This window comes from Trichogramma pretiosum, unplaced genomic scaffold (assembly GCF_000599845.2).
Source record: "Trichogramma pretiosum strain Unisexual culture from Peru unplaced genomic scaffold, Tpre_2.0 scaffold57, whole genome shotgun sequence".
In the NCBI taxonomy this organism is placed as follows: domain Eukaryota; kingdom Metazoa; phylum Arthropoda; class Insecta; order Hymenoptera; family Trichogrammatidae; genus Trichogramma; species Trichogramma pretiosum.
This window is the reverse complement of record NW_019641637.1, coordinates 1081667-1100088: the sequence shown is the minus strand read 5'-3', so window position 1 is coordinate 1100088 and position 18422 is coordinate 1081667. Positions and strand designations below refer to the sequence as shown.

Genomic DNA, 18422 nt, shown 5'->3' with positions numbered 1-18422 from the left:
CCGGGATTCTGTTTGATTTTGATACAACTAAATTTATTACATTTTATAAGAAACGATGAAGAATACCAAGTGAAAACTTTAACGAGTTTATCAAAATATATGGTGGAGGAAGTAGATAAAGCTCAATAATTTCTCAAGATAAATTACAGATAATTCATATTTCTAATATACAGGAAATACATTCAACGGTGCAACAATCAACAATATATACATAAAATTTGGGAATCAAAAAAATTTCTATTAAGTAACACGAAAAAAATCTGATAAAACTTGAAATTTTAGACGAAAAAAATAATTGCCTCCAACATTTTTTCATAAAATTTGAATTTTTCATTATCATACTTTCATTCGAAGATTGTAAAAAAATATTTTTTTAATCAAGTAAAAATGTTAGTTGAGTTATCCATTATTATGAAGTAATGTTTGACGAGAATCAAACAAATTCGCGTGCTATCTCGTAAATCTGATTTTAAGTGAGTGCTGAAACTCGATATTCAATGCTTTTTACCTATTCTCAAAAATGTAGCTTTTACATGTTTTTTTTTCCAGTTTGGGTCTGAGAAAAATAGATGAAAATGAATTTTTACCGTAAATGTGGTTGCTAATCCACGCGTTACCAATCTCAGTTCACAATGTTGATGGCTTTACTTGTCAATATCTATGCTTTATCCGTTTAAAGGAGGTTGGAAAAGAGAAGATTAGAAATCATTAATCAATCTAATCACTTGACGAAACCAACCATAATCCCAATAGATAATTGATTATTATGTGATACATGTAATTTTATGGGGGGTAATATAACGAATCTCAGTGAAATCAGCCAGACGCGCATGAGAATTTTTAATTTCCAAGAATTTTTAAATCAAAAGTTGAATATCTGAAATGCGTTTATTCGCTTTTAATGTGTGCCAGTGAGTAAGGTGTATAAGTGAAAATGATATACAACGTGTATAATAGACGAGTGAGCGAGGCCCGAGTTTTGTGTGATAAATACGTCATTAAGTTACAAGTCGCAGGTTTTGACGCTTGGCTCACGGGCCGATGAGTTGGCGTGCGCAGCTCTCGAAACCAAGTGCGAGCGAGGAAAGCGAGAGTAAGCGAGACGGAGCGAGATGAGTGCAGGATAGACACCGAATAGAGTGTCTGGGGGAGGCGTGGCCCGCTGCGGTGGCGGCGGCGGCATGAAAAGCTAGGAGAAATGGACACGCCCATGCGGTGCGACGTTACGTGCCATCGGCGCCTGGCGCGTGAACAATACTCGAAATCATCGACAGACACCCTCGCGACAGCCAAGCCGAAAGTGTTCGGGACATTCGCTCAGCGCAGCTCGCTTTAGCTCATCGGCCAGAGAGGCAACCTCGACACGACTCGTCTTATTCGTTCTGTTTTTTCGACTTTGCTCGACAGACCAATCAAAGTGATATCGACGTACGAGTTATTGTGAAAAGTTTCCTACGAGTGGATCAGTTGAATTTCGCGCCGGACAGTGAGTTGAATCCGCTATCGCTGTGAGGCCTCGGTCGCGCATACCGGCCTCGGTCCTGTGTCGAGAATCGCTGCTCGTCAGAAGAAACTCGCCGATCCAAACGCTAAATTAAAGTCGACATCCTGGCTACTATGGTAGAGAGCAGTGCTTATAGCGGCGATTCTTCCCGGTCGCCGCTGGCAGAGTCACCGTCGCCGCGTTTGATTGCCCACCATCATCACCATCACCATCACCATCACTTGTCGTCGAAAACACCGCCCAGCACGACTTCCGAGCATCTGTTCGAGCATCAATTGGACCTACAGCGTAATTTGTACTCGCCGGAATCGCGTCGTAGAACTCCGGCCTCGGGCTCGGCGTCGCTCTTCACCATTGACAGTATATTGGCGCCTCGATCGAACAATAACAACAACGACAGCAGCAGTCCCAATCACAACAACAATAGCAGCAGCAGCAGCCACAACAACAACAATAACAATAACAACGTATCCACGGCGGCCCTCGTTGCAGCGGCGAGTCTCCAATCCGCCATTCACGACAGGAATGCAGAAGTAAGCTCGGCCGTCGGGACCAACGGCAGTGTCAGGCAGGCTGCAGCGGCAGCGGTGGCAGCCGCCGCGGCTGTGGGAGTGCATCCTTTGCAGCAGCAGTTGCACCACTTGGCTTTCACGTCGGCTGACTTTTTGGGTGAGTTGACTTTTTCCCTCTTTTACTCTTCTCTTGTCGATATGACTTTGGCTAGAATCGCCAAGAAGCAAAAAATATCTTTCGCGCGTGTAGGCCTTAGCTAGTAAAACTCACTTGTAAACACGCACGGAGCACGTATATGAAAAAACGATCTTGGGTTTTCGTAGTGAAAGCTTAACCCGCGAAGGGGAAAAAAGCCCAAGGTGCCGAAATTCCCACAGACTTTGTAAGAGCTTTCGGCTTGTTTTCCTCGTGAAAATCCCCAGGGAGTATGCAGTCGGATGAGTGGTGCTTTCGCATCGTCTTGTACGTCAGCAACTGTGTTCCCTAAGTGTGTGTGTGTGTGTATGTGTTTGTATACAAAGAAAAGGGACTTTGCGGGAAGACGAGTAGTGCGCGGTGATTCGAGAACTTAACACTGATATCGGATTGCACTTTCCAACACGGACGAACAAAATATCTGTGAAAATCTATGAAAGGATTTTTACCGAACTTGCCTATGGTTTAATGATAAAGTTATTATTATATGACACTTTCTTTGATGCTGTTGTATCGAATCGAATAAACCGTATGTAGGCATAATTATTGCATAAAAAAGTAGTAATTGATTCGACGTACTTGGTACACTTGGAATGTAAATAAAGGAAAAGTATGATGTTGTTGGCAAGTTAATGTTCATATCGGTAAATACATGTGAAAAATTTGAACTTGTTTTATTACTACTTTATGTACGCTCGTAAATATAAAACAAATCGCCCACGCATTAAAGCTTTTTTGGCGAAAAGTTGGAGAGGTAAAGGATGAGCGGTGCGCAAAGGAAAATCCGCGTTAAGATCTCCGCACACGCACCAATGATCTCGCGCGAGCGAAAAACTCGCGCCAGAAAATACTTGCGGAGATTTATCGTCGCGACTGACTGCATATCGGCCGCCTAAGAAAAAACATTACGCCTAAGCTGCTTTTATGTATGCGCGCAAAACTCGGCGCGCTGAGAGAGATTCTTTTTTTTCGCTCCTCGCGCCTCTTCTTATTTTTTTTTTTTTCACTCGACGACGCGTCCCCCGGGATCCACGTGCGCTCGAGACTCGATATTTTAATAGATAATACTCGCAGCTTTTCACTTCGATTTATGTACATATTATTATATATATGCGCGTTTTACACATTGAAGCGGAAATACCTGTGACGTAAGAAAATAAGGAGGAAAAAGAACGGAGTTTTTAGGAAGACGTTACTTTTGTATACTTGCAGCGGCAGCGGCGGCAGGCTACCCGGCTTTGTACTCGAACAACTACGTAGCGGCGATGGCCGCCTCGCTGCATCCAGCGTCGGGTGTCTTTTACCACGGTAGTCATCCTTATCAATTGCCGGGCTCGGTGAGCGCCGGAGGTGTCATGACAAAGCGCAAAAGACGCCACCGGACGATTTTCACGGAGGAGCAGTTGGAGCAGTTGGAAAACACGTTCGAGCAGACGCATTACCCGGACGTGCTGCTGAGAGAGCGATTGGCTATGCAAGTCGACTTGAAGGAGGAGAGAATCGAGGTAAATTGCGCGCGCAAAGATCTTCGAACGAGCCCACAATCTGCTGTTTGGGCAAACACGCGACGCCGCTTGTTTACCGAGTAATTAGCAAAACCAATAATCCGAACGCGTCGTAACTCCGGTAGGACGTGTTCGGCTCGTTTCGCTCGATTTAATTTCCGTCGCCGCTGACGAAACTTGCATTCCATTTGCCTCTCGTTCTTAAATCGGCCGTTTAGTCGAAATAGTTGGCCAGCTTTGCCGCAGCTTTGCATAGTGCAAATAATCGACGAGACTCAAGGTCGGCCGAGCAGCAGTGCCGAGGCGAACTGCGAGATCGATGTATAAGTTGTTAGGAAGATGTAGTCGCTGGCTGCTGATGAAGCGAAGGGTGCGTCGATGATGCTTCGCCAGCAAATTGACTCGGACAGGCGTGATGCTTGTGCGAGCTCCGCTTCTGTATTGCTTGGATAAATCTGCTGCCACGGCGATCGCAGTAATCGTGCGTGAATTTTATACGCATACACGGACGAACCGAGGCTGGCCCCAAAGAATCTCCAAGTTTGCGTCGATGAAACATTTTTGTTTGCTCGTAAGCCTAGTTATACGCTGGCGCTACACCGCAGCTATTTTTTCATGTTTGTTTTTGCCAAAAGAAAAAGTTTCGGTTAATTTTTTCCCATTCCTTCTTTCTCTCTATCTCTATCTCTGTTTATAACGATTGAAAATGCACAGTATCACGTCGTGCTGTTCCTACAATTAATCTTTTGCATTACTCTGGTTATTTTTCTAATTCCGACTTTGTGCTTTTACCAGCTAGTCAGATTACGCGGAAAAAACCCGCGTCCTCGGCAAAATTTAATCTACAAAGCCCATTAGGATGCTCCACCTAAGCTCTAATTTCGCGGAAAAAAATCGAGGAAAACGACGCTACTCATCCTTGCCTATTTTATTACGGCATGTACGGAGCTCGGCTCATCAGCCTAGATTATTAAACAAACATGAAAAGAAAACAGTTGATTTCACACCTTTTCCAGCCTTCGTGTCGACTCGTTTCTCATGACATAGGCATTACGTGCCGTGATTATTTTGATTCACCGGCTAGAACCTCAAGAGGACCTTTCATTAATTTCATATACAAAACTGCTTTGCGTGCGCGCGATATGGCTGAGTGTTTATCGAGATGATTCGAGGATTAGGAGAAATTGAAGCCGAACGAGACAATTGGTGGGAATCGTCAAGGAGTTTAATGATCGCTACATTTTCACTTGTTTATTTAAAATAGTTGCAGTGTTTTTTCTTTATTTGTTGTTTGAAAAGCGCCAAGTTTATTTGGATTCGATTATCCTTTTCCCAACCAATATTGCGCTTCGTCAATGGGTCGTTCGGCGAGCTGTCGGCAAGCGCTACGCGAAATTGGAAAATCAATAGCGCATTAATTATGCACTATCGGCATTGTTTGCACGGAACTTTAGATTATGAGCTTTGGTGCGCGGCATTCGGAGCGATTATACGGCCGAATTTTGGCAATCGACGGCCATTATTCAACGAACGATTGTACGCAGCAGCCAAACATCCGAATGAATGCGTGACATAAACAATGGGACTGGAGGCCGCTTAAAGCCCGACACGAGTTTGAGCGTGTGCGTTTAATTAAAATTGTCGTGTCGCGACCGCTTCATGCATTTTTCCGTCTCATGTATGAATCCTCGGACTCGTATAGCTCTTGGCCGACTCGGCTTTCTGCTCTGATCAGGAAAAATGAAATCGAGCGCGAACGTAAGCCATGGCCTCGCACCTCCCGAAGCATAAAACGTGTATTTTGCCTTGCGACTATCCCGGTCAATCTAAAATCTTTCTTTCAGTTGAGCCGAGCATTTACAATACCAAACAAACGCGCGGCCTCTGCTTTTTATGTGTTACGCGCGCGCGTGTCTATTATTCCGGCCCACCCGTTACACAATTTTTGATCACACACACACACGTTTTCCTCAACTTATGCGGTATAGATTGCCTCTACAATACGATTTGTGCTGACGCTTTACCTAATATACCTACTGTGACCTGCATTTCATCTTTGTTTACACTTTCTCGATTTTTTTCCTCATTAGATACATATTAATACGGCTCATGGAATGTAAGATTTTATCCGTAGTCTTTTGTAGCGAGAGGTGTGAAATATCTCACTTTTAAATCATCGTTGCCCAAGAAGTGCTCTAATTATAGCTGTCGACAGATAAGACGTGGAAATGATTCTATTAGAGTCGGAACCGATTTCTTTTGTTTTTCCTACTAATAATCTAACTCTATCTCTATGACGTATATTGTTTTGAATTTTGACGAGATTACCAAAAAGATTGACCAAGCGTTTTATGGAGTTTTCAAAGCTTTATTCACTAACTTATTTCATAGGCGGTATAGGAATATTACACCATGAACGAGAGATTAACACCGCGATGCGCTTTGTAGATTAAATTTTGTCCCAAAAAATATCCTACCACACAACATTTCAGCTAACTCGTGTTATAAAAACTCAATTCAATAGATTATCGTGTTATTTGATAAATTAATTATAAAACTCGTTAAATAATTATTGGGCATTTTTAACAGTCTTCAGAAGACAAAATATTCAACAAACCGTTCAATTTTTTGCAGGTTTGGTTTAAAAATCGCCGTGCCAAGTGGCGAAAGCAGAAACGCGAGGAGCAAGATCGAGTGCGAAAACTGCAAATGGATCGACCACGAGCCAATAACGCCACGTCAGGCGAAACAACCAACGTCAATCCATTAAGACTTGCCGCACAATCCGGAGGGCCACTTCAGTCACGTCATCACGATAACGACTCTAGTTCAGATCTCGAGGTCGCGTAGTCTGGACTGCGCCCCTAAATTTTCTAGTTGCAAAAGTGAATTAGGAATTTTATTATTATTATTATCAATTGTTACTCTTTATATCCATCTTTAGGTTGTAAAAAGACTTTTTATTACAATGCTATGATCTGAACGTAATGAGCAAATCGCATCACGTTTCTTGTCCCAAGTACGAAATTAGCGGCGTTGATTTAATTTTTGCTCGAGACAAGAACATCATTTTTAACGTGTATAAATTCGATGCCATTTGCCCAACCTGTGATTTTTTCGTGATCAAAATTGTAAATGTGCCAAATTCGAGGCGTCTTTGCAAATTCGATTAAGCTTTAAAAAGCATTAATATTTTCACGAATCGAGGAGACAAATCGAAAGTATGCAATAATGTATTTTACAACGTTGTTGTAATGCAATTATTCAACGATTAGTTTTAAATAATATAAAAAATGTCCATGACATTTAGTTGTGAATATAATTTTGTTTTTCTCGTACGATAATAAGATGCGATAGCTAAAAGTATACTCGATCAGAATTTTTTAATCGATGAATCGATTATGTACTCAAGTAACCGTACGACTGTAAATATTAGTAAATGTATATATTTTTGTAAATAAGAAACTCAAATGTATAAAAATCAAAATTATATTAGCGAATATTACTGTTACGGAGTAAAAATACAGTAGACTCGAGTGATAATGTAACTGTTTTTTTTTAAATTTTCTTTTGTTATGAAAAATAAAATGGTTGCATTGAATCAATAATCATATAATTAAAATGAAAATACAAAAATAAATATATAACCACGAATCAAGATTTACATTCTCCTCGGGATAAACTTGTTTTTGAGACGAAAAATGTATTTAATAAAAATTCTATCGATCCAAACTCTACAGGACTTTCATTGCATCAAATTATGCTTATTCATCCCTAAGAAAAATTAAAATTTCTAAAGATTCATACAAAAAGAGATTACTGGGTATAAATGGATTGTGTGAAATAAAAAAACAAGTCCTTCCAAAAATTTGTTCTATAATGAAAAGTATACAAATAATCTTGAAAGATCCATTGAGACTCACACCTCGATATGTTGAAATCCTGGCCGAAACAATGAAAGAAGAAAATCTGCGTATTTGCCTTTCGGCTTTTTCAGCGCTTCGCGTTAGCGAAGATAGGATTTACTGGAGAGAAAAAAGTAGCGCTTATTGATTTTCTCAAAGGAAGCGAAAAAATCAGATTCGTCGAAGTGAAATCCTTTACTAACGCGAAGGCGCCGCAATTAATCTGCGCGCACAGTGCGGAGAAACTCGAGGAGTTTTGCACATAGCCTCGAGAAGGGCACGCGTACGGGGGCATAAACTCCATGCGCCGCCTGTGTGCGGTAAGCGTGTGTGCAGCCTCGTAACAAAAGACAAATCTTCGAGCTAGCTCTCGGTCTTGGCGAAGAAGTTGCGAGCACACAACACATAGCCAAGCTCGAAGAACTTTCGCGAGCGAGAGAAGTGGATTAAGACGCCGGAAGTCATTGAGCCGTCTAATTTTCTTGGTAGCTTTATGGTTAAATCACTGCCTAAATTTATTGAGAGATGGCTTTGATGGCTGGGACAAAGTTTTACAGAGTGTGCAGTCTCTACTATTTTCTATCAACTATTTTCAATCTGCAAAATCATCAAGTTCAAATACTATCAAAGTTTCCGTTTTAATCGTAAAATGAAAAAATATATATTTGCTTACGTAATAAATACTTGTTACACGTGTTTAACAAAATAGACTGTCCCAATCTAGAGTTTTCAAAAATCCTTAAAATTACGACTAACAGTTAATTAAACTATCGACAATTGGACAATTTTTCAGCCGCATGTTTTACGCGGGACTTTCTTAATCTTTTTTTGCATTAGTTTGTCTTCTGCGTAAGGACATCTTTGCGATTTCAAAGGGCACTTTTTCTTAGCCGCACCTTCATCTTCGTCGTCATCACCGCATTTCCTCGGACGTTTTCTATCGCACGGAGCACCACGCGATGTATCCTTCATCCTAACAATTTCGAGAGGCCGAAGAGTAAATTGACTGCACTCTGGCGAACCGATGATCAGAATTATGCTACCAATGAGCTCTTCTATACAAGTTGTTCTGTCGAGCAAATGCGTAAATTTGAAAAATCATGTCGTGAAACAAGGATGATTTTAAGAGTTGAGAAGATAGCTACCTCAGCAAGTAGACGGATCCATCTCCAGGCACAAATATGGGAGGTCCGTAGGATTTGACGTCGCACAAGTAATAGACGCCAAAGTGTTTGAATACACCCAAGCGACTATTTTCACAGGCCAACACAGCAAACTCGTGCTCTTGAAATAATTTTTCAATCGATCGCCAGAGACAACGATGGCCTCTTAGGTACAATTGGCCACAAATGACCGGTAACGCTTGCACATGACACTCGATTTCACCGATGCTAAAGCTATCGCGAGCTTTCAAGTTCCAGTCGTCCTCATCGACGTGGCTCTTGGTTGTTTGAAGGCTCAGCGCACGATTCGTGTAAAAACTGCAAAATAGAAATGAAAAATGTGCATAATTTAGAACGCAAGGGGGTACGGAAGGAGTCGAGGGTGTAACAAAAGCACTGACTCGTCACCGCATACAACGATGGCATCAAGAACTTGCGGCGTCCAGTACTCGGGTGTGTTGATGAGGACCATGGCCGCGCAAACGGCATAGCAGGCGCTCGCCTGCCTATTGCGATTTTCCTCGGCGAATCGCTCATCGGTTATGTGATATTTTCCCCAGAGCACGTAGAAACGACCTGGTTGGATCACGTCATAATATTGCCATTTGGGTGTTGGCTCCAACCCGGAGAAGAAGCTTCTCTTCCAAACAAAGTGCTTCTGGTCGAGCCAAATTGATTTTTCAAGCTTCTCGTCCGCCTGCAACGAATAGCAAGGAGACAAAATTATTTGAAATAATTTACGTTGAATTTGATATCGCGTTTAGAAGGTCCAATTAAGTGCAATTACCTCGGACAATCGATCGATGTCGGTCGGACTTTCGGGGTCGTCGCAAGTCTTGTCGGTCAATCTAGCCTCTGGATCGTAAGTGCAAGACTCCTTGTCTTTGGGCGTCAGCTTGAGCTTGGCCTTTCTCGGGCCTCTCGTGAACAGTTTGACGTTGTGTATGCGACACGAGTGGAATATGACTTGGTAAATTTGCACGGTGAACTTGTGCTTCCTCTTGATGCCGCGCTTCCTCAAGTCCTTCTCTTGCTGCGTGACGACGGCCTCGTAAGTGTAGGCTCTGACGGTGAGCAGCATGAGGTGCCTCTTGAGCGCGTCCCTCGAGCAGAACTTCATGATGCAGGCGTAGCCCGAGTCGTCCCAGAAGCCGTAGTCGCTGCAGCGGTACGGATTGTACAGGTACCAGAACGAGCCCTCCTGCCAAAAGGCCATGCTGAACCTCGACGTCCTGATGATGCAGTTGTTGTAGCGCATCTCGAGGCCGTCGAACCACTTCTCGATGCTCTTCGTGTACTTGTTAACCGTGATCCGCGCGCATTCGCGGTGGCGCTGCGTGCCGAAGGTAGCCTCGGTCAGCGTCAGCTCGGGCCGCAGCTTTTGACGCTTCACCTCTACCTCCTTCTCGAGGTATTTGAAGCCGATCGACGAGCTCATTGGCACGTCGCAAAGTTCCTGGATCAGCTCCAGCTCGATGCTGTAGTTGTAATTGAAGACGAGAACGTCGTCAAAGATCTGACGCTCTTTGATGTTCAAGTGACCGATGTGAGTGAACAGTAGCCAGGCGTGCTGGTAAATGTAATCGATGTTGGCGCCCCACGCAAACTTGTATCTGAAGCCGTCATTAACCACAAACATTTACGCTTTTTCCCCTTTCAACGTTGTCTCGAGTGCACCCCTACCTCAATTGGGTTTTAGCCAGCAAGGCTACCATCGCCTGGTAGAGGCAAAATTTCCAAGTCGTGCGACGACTCCTCGACAGCTCACCGAGATGCATCCCAGTCAAGCCTCTAAGGCAAACGTTGGCGTACTCGAGTCTTGCGTTATTTTTCGACGTCAAACTCCAATAAATGTAATCGCCGAATACCAGGCCAGGTTGATTGCCACAAGCTCGATCGATCGTGACTTTGATGTCGGGTTTGGGCTTCGTCACAGGAATTCTGGCGTGCCCGAGCTCCTTTTGGTGCGCCATCTCTTCCATTCTCTCGTCGTCGCTCGTACCTGTGTGAAAAGTAGTCTCGAAAAACTGCCCATTCAAATGCCAATGAGCAAATTCAAAAGGTCTATTTCTTACCGGGTGAGTCTATGGCGTTGACTTCGCAGGGCGATTTCAACATTTTCTTCATCTTCATTTTTCTCAGCCTAATTTTCATTTTTCTCACATCATCCTCGTCTATGCATGGCCACGATCTTGGCCAATCCATTCGACTTTTAACATTCTCATTGGCGCTCTATATAAACAAAAAAAATCAAACGATTGTCCATCAAAGTTTACGATGAAAGCCAACGAACCGATGGGTTATCGCGCAGAACTTTCCAAATCGGATCGGGCAGAGTGCAGGCTTTTTGAACTTCTGCACTAAAGGCGTGTATAGGCCGAGGGGAAGGCACAATTTTGCCCAAATATTCCTCTTTGACCAGGGGAGCGCGGGGCTTTCGCTCAGTTTTATTGAACATGCCCGATGTCTCTTGCTCATCTTCCCTTTTTTTTGCCAAATCGTCTACGAACCTGTCGAAATTTTCGAGCGTAAGACGAGGTTTAAAAAATTAATAATTTAAAAAAAAATATTATTGAAATGTTCACATTCTCATGTAGGTGCGCCAAGGAGGATCGTCTGAGCACTTCCATTCCTCTTCTTTAGCACAAGGTGGCTCTTGTGGAGGTATTTTTTTCTTCAGAGTACAATCTTTGACAGCTTCCTGTGCATCTTCGGGTCTAACAGAAGGCCGGCCAATTGCCGGATTACTTTTGCTCGCCATCTTACTGCGCTTGTCACTTATAGTTGAGTTTTTTATTTTATCATACTTGAAAATTTAGACATTGATTTTGACTGGATTGTTCAAACAGGGAGAGAAGCCCGAATACTGTTTTCAGGTTAAAAACAAAGGACTGCTTTTTTTTTTATGTTAGTATCGTAATAATCAAATTCGAGTTTTACCAATCTCCATCAGTTTAATCCGGGTTGAAAAAAGCAAGCGGCAATGGAAATGCTCGAGTCGATAAAAATCTAAATAAAATGGATACATTTGGGTGTAGGTTGAAAGGGGCCTAGCAAGCAGCTGCCTACAGGTCTATTGTACGAATACGAGCTACGAGCTGTTAACCCAGCGATTTTCTAATTATTTTCCACAGCCCCGAAGCCATAAATTTTCGTCGATGATATGTTCTCTCTCTCTCTCTCGTTCTCTGGCAACATGGGTAGTCAATCACGACTGCGTACGCGCGGTGCGGCGCTCAACTACCGCTGCGAAGCCAACGATGCTAGATTTTCAAAGTCTTTATAAAATTACCGGCCTGATTCCACAGCCAATGGAAATAAAGTTTGAAGCCTTATCGGAGGATGGAATTCAGAGCGAGAACGTTGAGCGGCAAGTTTTCTGCTTTTACACTTTGCTGCAGACGTGTGCCACCCTCTCGTTTCGTCTCACCTCGCCTCTTTCTTTTTTTCAGTCTCAGACCGGTAGGATCATTAATGGATTTGTCGGCACGAGACGAATGTATTTTGTGCTTTGATTCGGTAGCTCGATTCTTTTTTTTTTCGAGTCAAGTATAGCGAATCAAAGTGGTCGTAAATACACATAGGCAAACACCGGAGAGGAGGGAGTAAAGTAGTAGACAAGCCGAGCGATAAAAGTTTGATGAAATACTTAAAACTTGGCTGAGCAGAAGGAAAGAAGAGAGAAAGGAAGTTGGAAACAATCCAAGGGTTTGCCATTCGCTCATTTGTACTGGGACGCGTGTTATCTGTATCCGCGGCGAAGCTATACACAGGCAAAGTTGCCTCTTTCTATTTGGCTCCGGTCTCACTTATATACTTTGCTCGGGACTTTGTTTACTCAGCGGCGCTCCGAGTTGTTTTTAAAACTTTACTCCACTCTCTCCCTTCATCAAGTTACTTATACATGTATATTATAGGCGTATACTCGGAACGAAACAAAAGTATTTTATCCGTCAATCTCATTGAATTTGCTGGAGCCAACAAAGCTAGAAACAGTATCGGTGAAATGTTGGCATGCATAATGCATCGGATGTCGATCGATTCGCTTGATCTTCCTCAATTACGGCCAATCGTCGCTTCGATCAATTATCTAATAATGATTCATATGCATCATCGCCTCACTGTTAATCATTGGATGAATACACATATATTACATTAGTGTAAACTTTATATAGAAATAATAGAGAGGCCGAGGGCATGAGCAGGAATCGCAGAGAGAGGATGACCGCTCAATATACAGAACATGATGACATTAGCGCATATCTGTCGCTCGTGATCCAATCGGGCGACGTTAGGGACACATCATTCATCGTCCAAAGTACAAATGATGAATAATCGTATATAGGCAGGGTGGCTGTATGATCCATACACAACGAGCGCAATTACGGTGGCGGAGAGAGAAAGAGCCACAAAATAAACATCGAGTGCGGCTCTATGGCTAGAGTCAGGGCTGGGAGGTAGGGGGCGCGGGGGTGGCGTACGCGGCAACGCAGAAAACCGTAGCCCCGGGGTCTCCATATAGGAATGTGGCAGGCACGAGGGCAGGCATGAGGCGTATTCGCGTGTATATTCAGCCGCGCGCGTATATACCTACGCGTATACGCCAGCTGCCGGCTCTCGTTTTCTGCGGCAGCGGCGTTGAACCTTCGGGCCGTCCTTTATCGCCCTTTGCCCTGTGTCGCGTGCGTGTGCGCATGGCTTATATAGCCAGCCACCACACTAGGATCCAATTAATTTTCTTTTAATTACCGCTCGTTTCAGCGAGCGAGCTAGACCAGTACCGTTGCGCGCTTCACGATTCTCCGCTGCGACTCTTGTACATTTGTCGACTGCCCGGCCACGTGATTACGTTTTTTTGACTTTGCAGCGATAGACTATAGCAGCCAATTTCTCCGCGAGTTTTCATTATTTTTCTGTTATTCCAACGCGTTGGCTCTGCTATTGCCATATATGTATATGATATTCATCCACGATCCACGACAATAATTAACGTTATTTGCTTAATTACGCTATTGACCATTTTATGTGCTATCTGGCGGGGCTCATCTCTGTGCGAATATTTATACAGGCCGCGCGTTTCGTTTTCCATTTGAAAGATGCAAAGTGGCGCGCGCTACAGAGCTCGCAATACAGCGACCAGCGCAAAAGAAACCATAAGTATAAGCCCTAGATAGCTCCCGCGAGATCCTGCGCTCGCTGCTGCCGAGTTAAAACCTTTCGAGTGCGGCTAAAAATAGGCCCCACCGGAGAGCAAAAAAAAAGTGAGAGAGAGAGCAAAAAAGTCTGCGTATATGTATATATAATGTGTAAGTAACCGTTCATCCCTTACTTATATTACCTCTTCTTTCTCCAGCGTAGACGATTCAAAAGAATAACGCTTCGCTCGGTCTGTCTCGCGAGCGACCTTTTAATTATCCCCTCACTGACGTTAAATTCTTTATCTGCCTCTCTCTCTTTTCTCTCTTCTCTCTTCTCTTGCGGGTTGAAACAATGCGTGTGCCAGTGAGCGAGTCTGCGAGAGAGAAAGAGACGGAGCCGTGTTTTCTGAGCAAACAGCAAAGGCCAATGTTGATACGCGGTAATAGAATAATCTGGCAGCTGATTCCGGGGATATGACTCGCGGCTATATGCTCGCCGAACTTGGAATCTAAACTGCAGCGCGCGCCGCACACGCAGTACCAGCACTAAGTAATACTTAGACCCTTTCCAAGGGCTATACCTACGCACATACATTATATACAGAATTATATAGCCGTACATAGACACACGGACAGAGAGCACGTAACGAGTGAGAGAGAACAGCCGCCGATTGCTCGGCTCGATCCTGCAGCCCGTACATTCGAGCTCCAACTTTCCAGTCTCTATACGTATATATGCGCGCTGATTTGATTCGCTGTATGGCTTGCTATTCGAGGGCTGTGTTTTGCTTCGCTCTGCGTCCTACGACTCATTTCAATTTATCCAAGTGCATGCGAGCTTATATATATGTATATACTACAAGCGCTTCACTAGTGCCCACCTGCGCCCTTGGTCTTACGAGCATCGGAACTTTTTTTCTTTTCTTTTTTCTACTTTTTTTGCCTCCCACGAGATGTGTCATGAACGCGTTTACGATTGTAACTACGTCAAATGTGCAAGAAGAAATGGCGCGCTGGAGAAAAAGATTTCCGGAAAAATACTTTCAACGGTATAGTCGGTATATGTGCATTTATAAATATTCAGCTGTACACGTAAATGCGCGTGGGCGAGTGTGTGTGTGTGTGTGAGTGAATACGAGCGAGTTTGTTGAGCGAAAAATTGAAAAATGCCAGACTTCACGTGCGCGAAAATTGAAAAACTCCCGGAAACGAGCTCTGCAAGACGAGCGGAACGCAATGTAAAATATGCCCCAGCTACATCAGCGCGTGCAGGATATGCAGAAGAAATTTCACAGGCTTTACGGCTTGCTACATGTCTCTCTTTTTATCATCTATGGATGCAATATATAAAAATGGCTTTGCCTATTCATATTCATATCCTATACTCGTACTCGTACAGAACAAGGATGTCAAAATAAATTGACTTGGAATAGAGTTGAGAATTCGTCTAGTCAAAAAAATATTTTTAAGTCACTGAAAGCAGAATTGCCGACAATCTTTACTCTATTTCAAAATTTATTGATAGAAAGACTCGGACATTAGAATTGTAACGACATTTATGAATAAGCACCCAGTTTTACGAAGACTAGTTCAAATCAGGTGAGTAGAAAAGAATAAAGCACCTACCAAGATAAATTGCTAGAAAATATGCGCATCGTATTTCCGCACGTCTGCTTGAGCAATTGGCTGTTGCATGGCAAATTTGCACTCTTTGACTTTTTAGTCAAGATATATTTTATCCAAACTTACGCTGCCGCTCGAACGTGTGAAATATCACGCACACATATCAAAGCTTTCATAAATCATATGCGTAGAAAAGGCATGAGACGAATAAGCAATAATTTCACTTCGTCCATGCATGAAATATGATTTATGCGGATGTAACCTTTGTAAATTCATTCTCATCAATCGAACAGTCATTTTAATACCAGTTCGCTCTTATCTTTTTTTTCAAACGTTTGAACAAATCTTTCTTAACTCATGACTCTGTACCGATCCTATTTTATGATTAAGCGATAACCTAGATAATCTAAACTTTTTGATGTACATAATTTTATGCAGCTTGAAGTTAAGTGAAGAAATTATAACGCAGGCAATTTATGATACCACGATACACGACGTATACTAAACAATTTAGGACGTATTTCGAAATCATAGCGCTTGACACATCAAAACGTATTACTTGTCACCTACAGCTGTTACTCGCATTTTAAAGCTTGAATTCTTTATAAAATGGTCATATGATCATCAGTCAAGAATAAAAACATCGCCTTTTAATAACGCGGTAGTCAATAATAATCTACAGATTAGAGGGTGCTGACACTATACGCGTTGGCGCTCGAGCGCGCGCGCGCGTGACAAATGCCCGGGTTAATGTACGCGTGGCTCAGCTTTTCACATCGGTGGATTACTTCAACTAATCCGCAAACTGTTGTTTAGATATATTTAATATAATTACAAGAAATTTCCCGATGATCGACTTAGAAAGATTTGGCCATATCTTCCATTTGATAATCCTAGTAATTGATAGAAAATCAATTATATGTATTTTAGGTTTATCTCGCAACGTTATAATTCAATTAATTGTCAGCTCTACCCGCTACTTTCAAATTGAAATTATTTCGAGCTTAATAATTCCGCATTTAATTATTTTTGAACAGAATTTACACGTATATTCAATGTGAACTTTTAGCCATACTCGTAACAAATGCCAATAATAATAATCATTTGCTGCACATATAAATGTGAAACACATACAATATTATGTTGTAGAATGAATCTAGTACGCATATAACTGTACTTTTGCTAATTAATAAATTAATGAGCGAATTAACAGGGAATATTCATTAGCAAACTTGATTGAACTTGCGAGAAGCTGCATAATATAAGGTAACTGCATAATATAAGCTATATATTATGATGCTCGTTTTACAATGCTGCGCTGCGCTTTATTACAAGATTCATCGGGCGAGCGCGATAGCTTCTAGTTTTTCCGGTTTAATCAAGCGAGTGATTATATTGCTGGCCGATCGATGTGCTCCAGCGGGCAACTCTGCTTTTCTTGCAAAAGTTACACGAGAAGATCTTCCTTACGCGCTGGCTCGATCCATTCTGCGCAGCAGCTAGAGTTAGTTTTTTTTTTGCGAGTCTTATCGTATGCCCGCGCCCCAAGAGCGACCTCGTAAAAAGCTTATTCGACTAATCGATGCATGAAAACAATTTCTCCTCGAATGTTCCTCGTCAATGATCCGGCCGATTGAGAAAAATCACAACTCAACGTCGGCATTATTTCGAAAATATTGACTCTCATCTGCAGAACAAACACCGATGAAATTTGAGTAATTGTTGTTAATTTTACTCGTGCTCGAGTCCCAACCGCATCGAAGCGTTACATGTACGAGTAATTTACACCCCAAACGATAGTTTACGCCTGCACCCAGTCCAAGCACTTATGTACGAGTGTGCGTGCGACGTACTACTAAGTGTTCGAGGGCCGTGCGTAAGCTGCATCGTGTGGATTGTATACTCAGGTGTGCCGACGGGGGATATATAAGTGAGAAGCCCCGACTCTGCGTACACAAAATCCCAAGAGTATCTTACTCGCAGATGACCGCAACTTGACCTAATTTGCTCCATTTCCAATGAGCTTCCGCAGCCAGTATGAAAGCAAAAGATTATCGTAAACGTGTCCAGTATCGATCCCATTTTTTTTTAATGCGAGTAAATTATTTTCAATATGTTTAAATTATTTTTCTTCTAAATGCTTTTTCATAACATGTTTTTGATTATAAACTCATAATTCAACGTGTTGTTAAACCTCATTTCTTCCCCTCTGCTTTAATATCATCAGTTCCTAGGGTTCCTTTTAATATTATTCAAGATTTATATTCATACAAGTATCTTAATGTTGCATTCATGTCGCATCTATTAAAATTAAGATTATCTTTTAAATTGTCAATTATTTGATGAAGTGACAAATAAAATAACACTTTCAGATTGATAATAATCACCCGTTTCTCACTACCCATTTTACGACTAATAATATAATCTTCACAACAAAACTGCTATAGTTGTCAGAAAAAATAAGCATGAAATCATACTGATAAAAATAAATAAATAAATTTCAATGTTGTTCAAAAATGCTCGCGTTCTTCAATTTACTCGATATTTTTGTGTAGTTTAAATTATTCAACTGTTTTTGAAATAATTTCGCTTCGTTGCGAGACATTATTCAGATAATAATATGAATCTAAAATCTTTCAATCAAAAGATGTGATACCGTATCTTCTAACTTATTAAAATGAAACGTTTTCTTTTTTATAATTTCTTATTACAACTTATTAATAATATTAATTCAAAAATTTTCAGACGTGTAAAATTATGCAGGGTTGCAACATTTAAGAGATAAATATATTTATACATATGTAACGAGATTTTTGTTATACTTATAAATTACATTTAATCGACGAATGAAAATTAAAAATACAATATTTTTGATA

At 42.0% G+C, this 18422-nt stretch overlaps 2 protein-coding genes across 3 annotated transcripts; one reads left to right on the top strand and one right to left on the bottom strand.

Annotated features, from left to right (window-relative positions):
• Window positions 1-874: 874 nt before the first annotated feature.
• Window positions 875-7432, top strand: LOC106652318 (homeobox protein goosecoid-like). 2 transcript variants are annotated; one of them, XM_023459379.1, is made up of 3 exons: window positions 875-2173; window positions 3431-3717; window positions 6352-7432. In XM_023459379.1, the coding sequence occupies exons 1-3, from the start codon at window positions 1618-1620 to the stop codon at window positions 6565-6567; spliced, it is 1059 nt and encodes a 352-aa protein (XP_023315147.1). In that variant the 5' UTR covers window positions 875-1617; the 3' UTR covers window positions 6568-7432. The 2 variants fall into 2 exon arrangements, with proteins under 2 accessions (XP_023315147.1, XP_023315146.1); XM_023459378.1 differs by having other exon boundaries at window positions 877-2173; window positions 3425-3717.
• A 979-nt stretch (window positions 7433-8411) lies between these two features.
• Window positions 8412-11546, bottom strand: LOC106652243. Its single transcript, XM_023459372.1, has 8 exons — window positions 11371-11546; window positions 11079-11295; window positions 10861-11017; window positions 10469-10787; window positions 9573-10398; window positions 9187-9473; window positions 8768-9103; window positions 8412-8691 (listed from the first exon to the last, which is right to left on the bottom strand). Exons 1-8 carry the CDS (start codon window positions 11544-11546, stop codon window positions 8412-8414), a joined length of 2598 nt encoding a protein of 865 aa, XP_023315140.1.
• Window positions 11547-18422: the final 6876 nt, after the last annotated feature.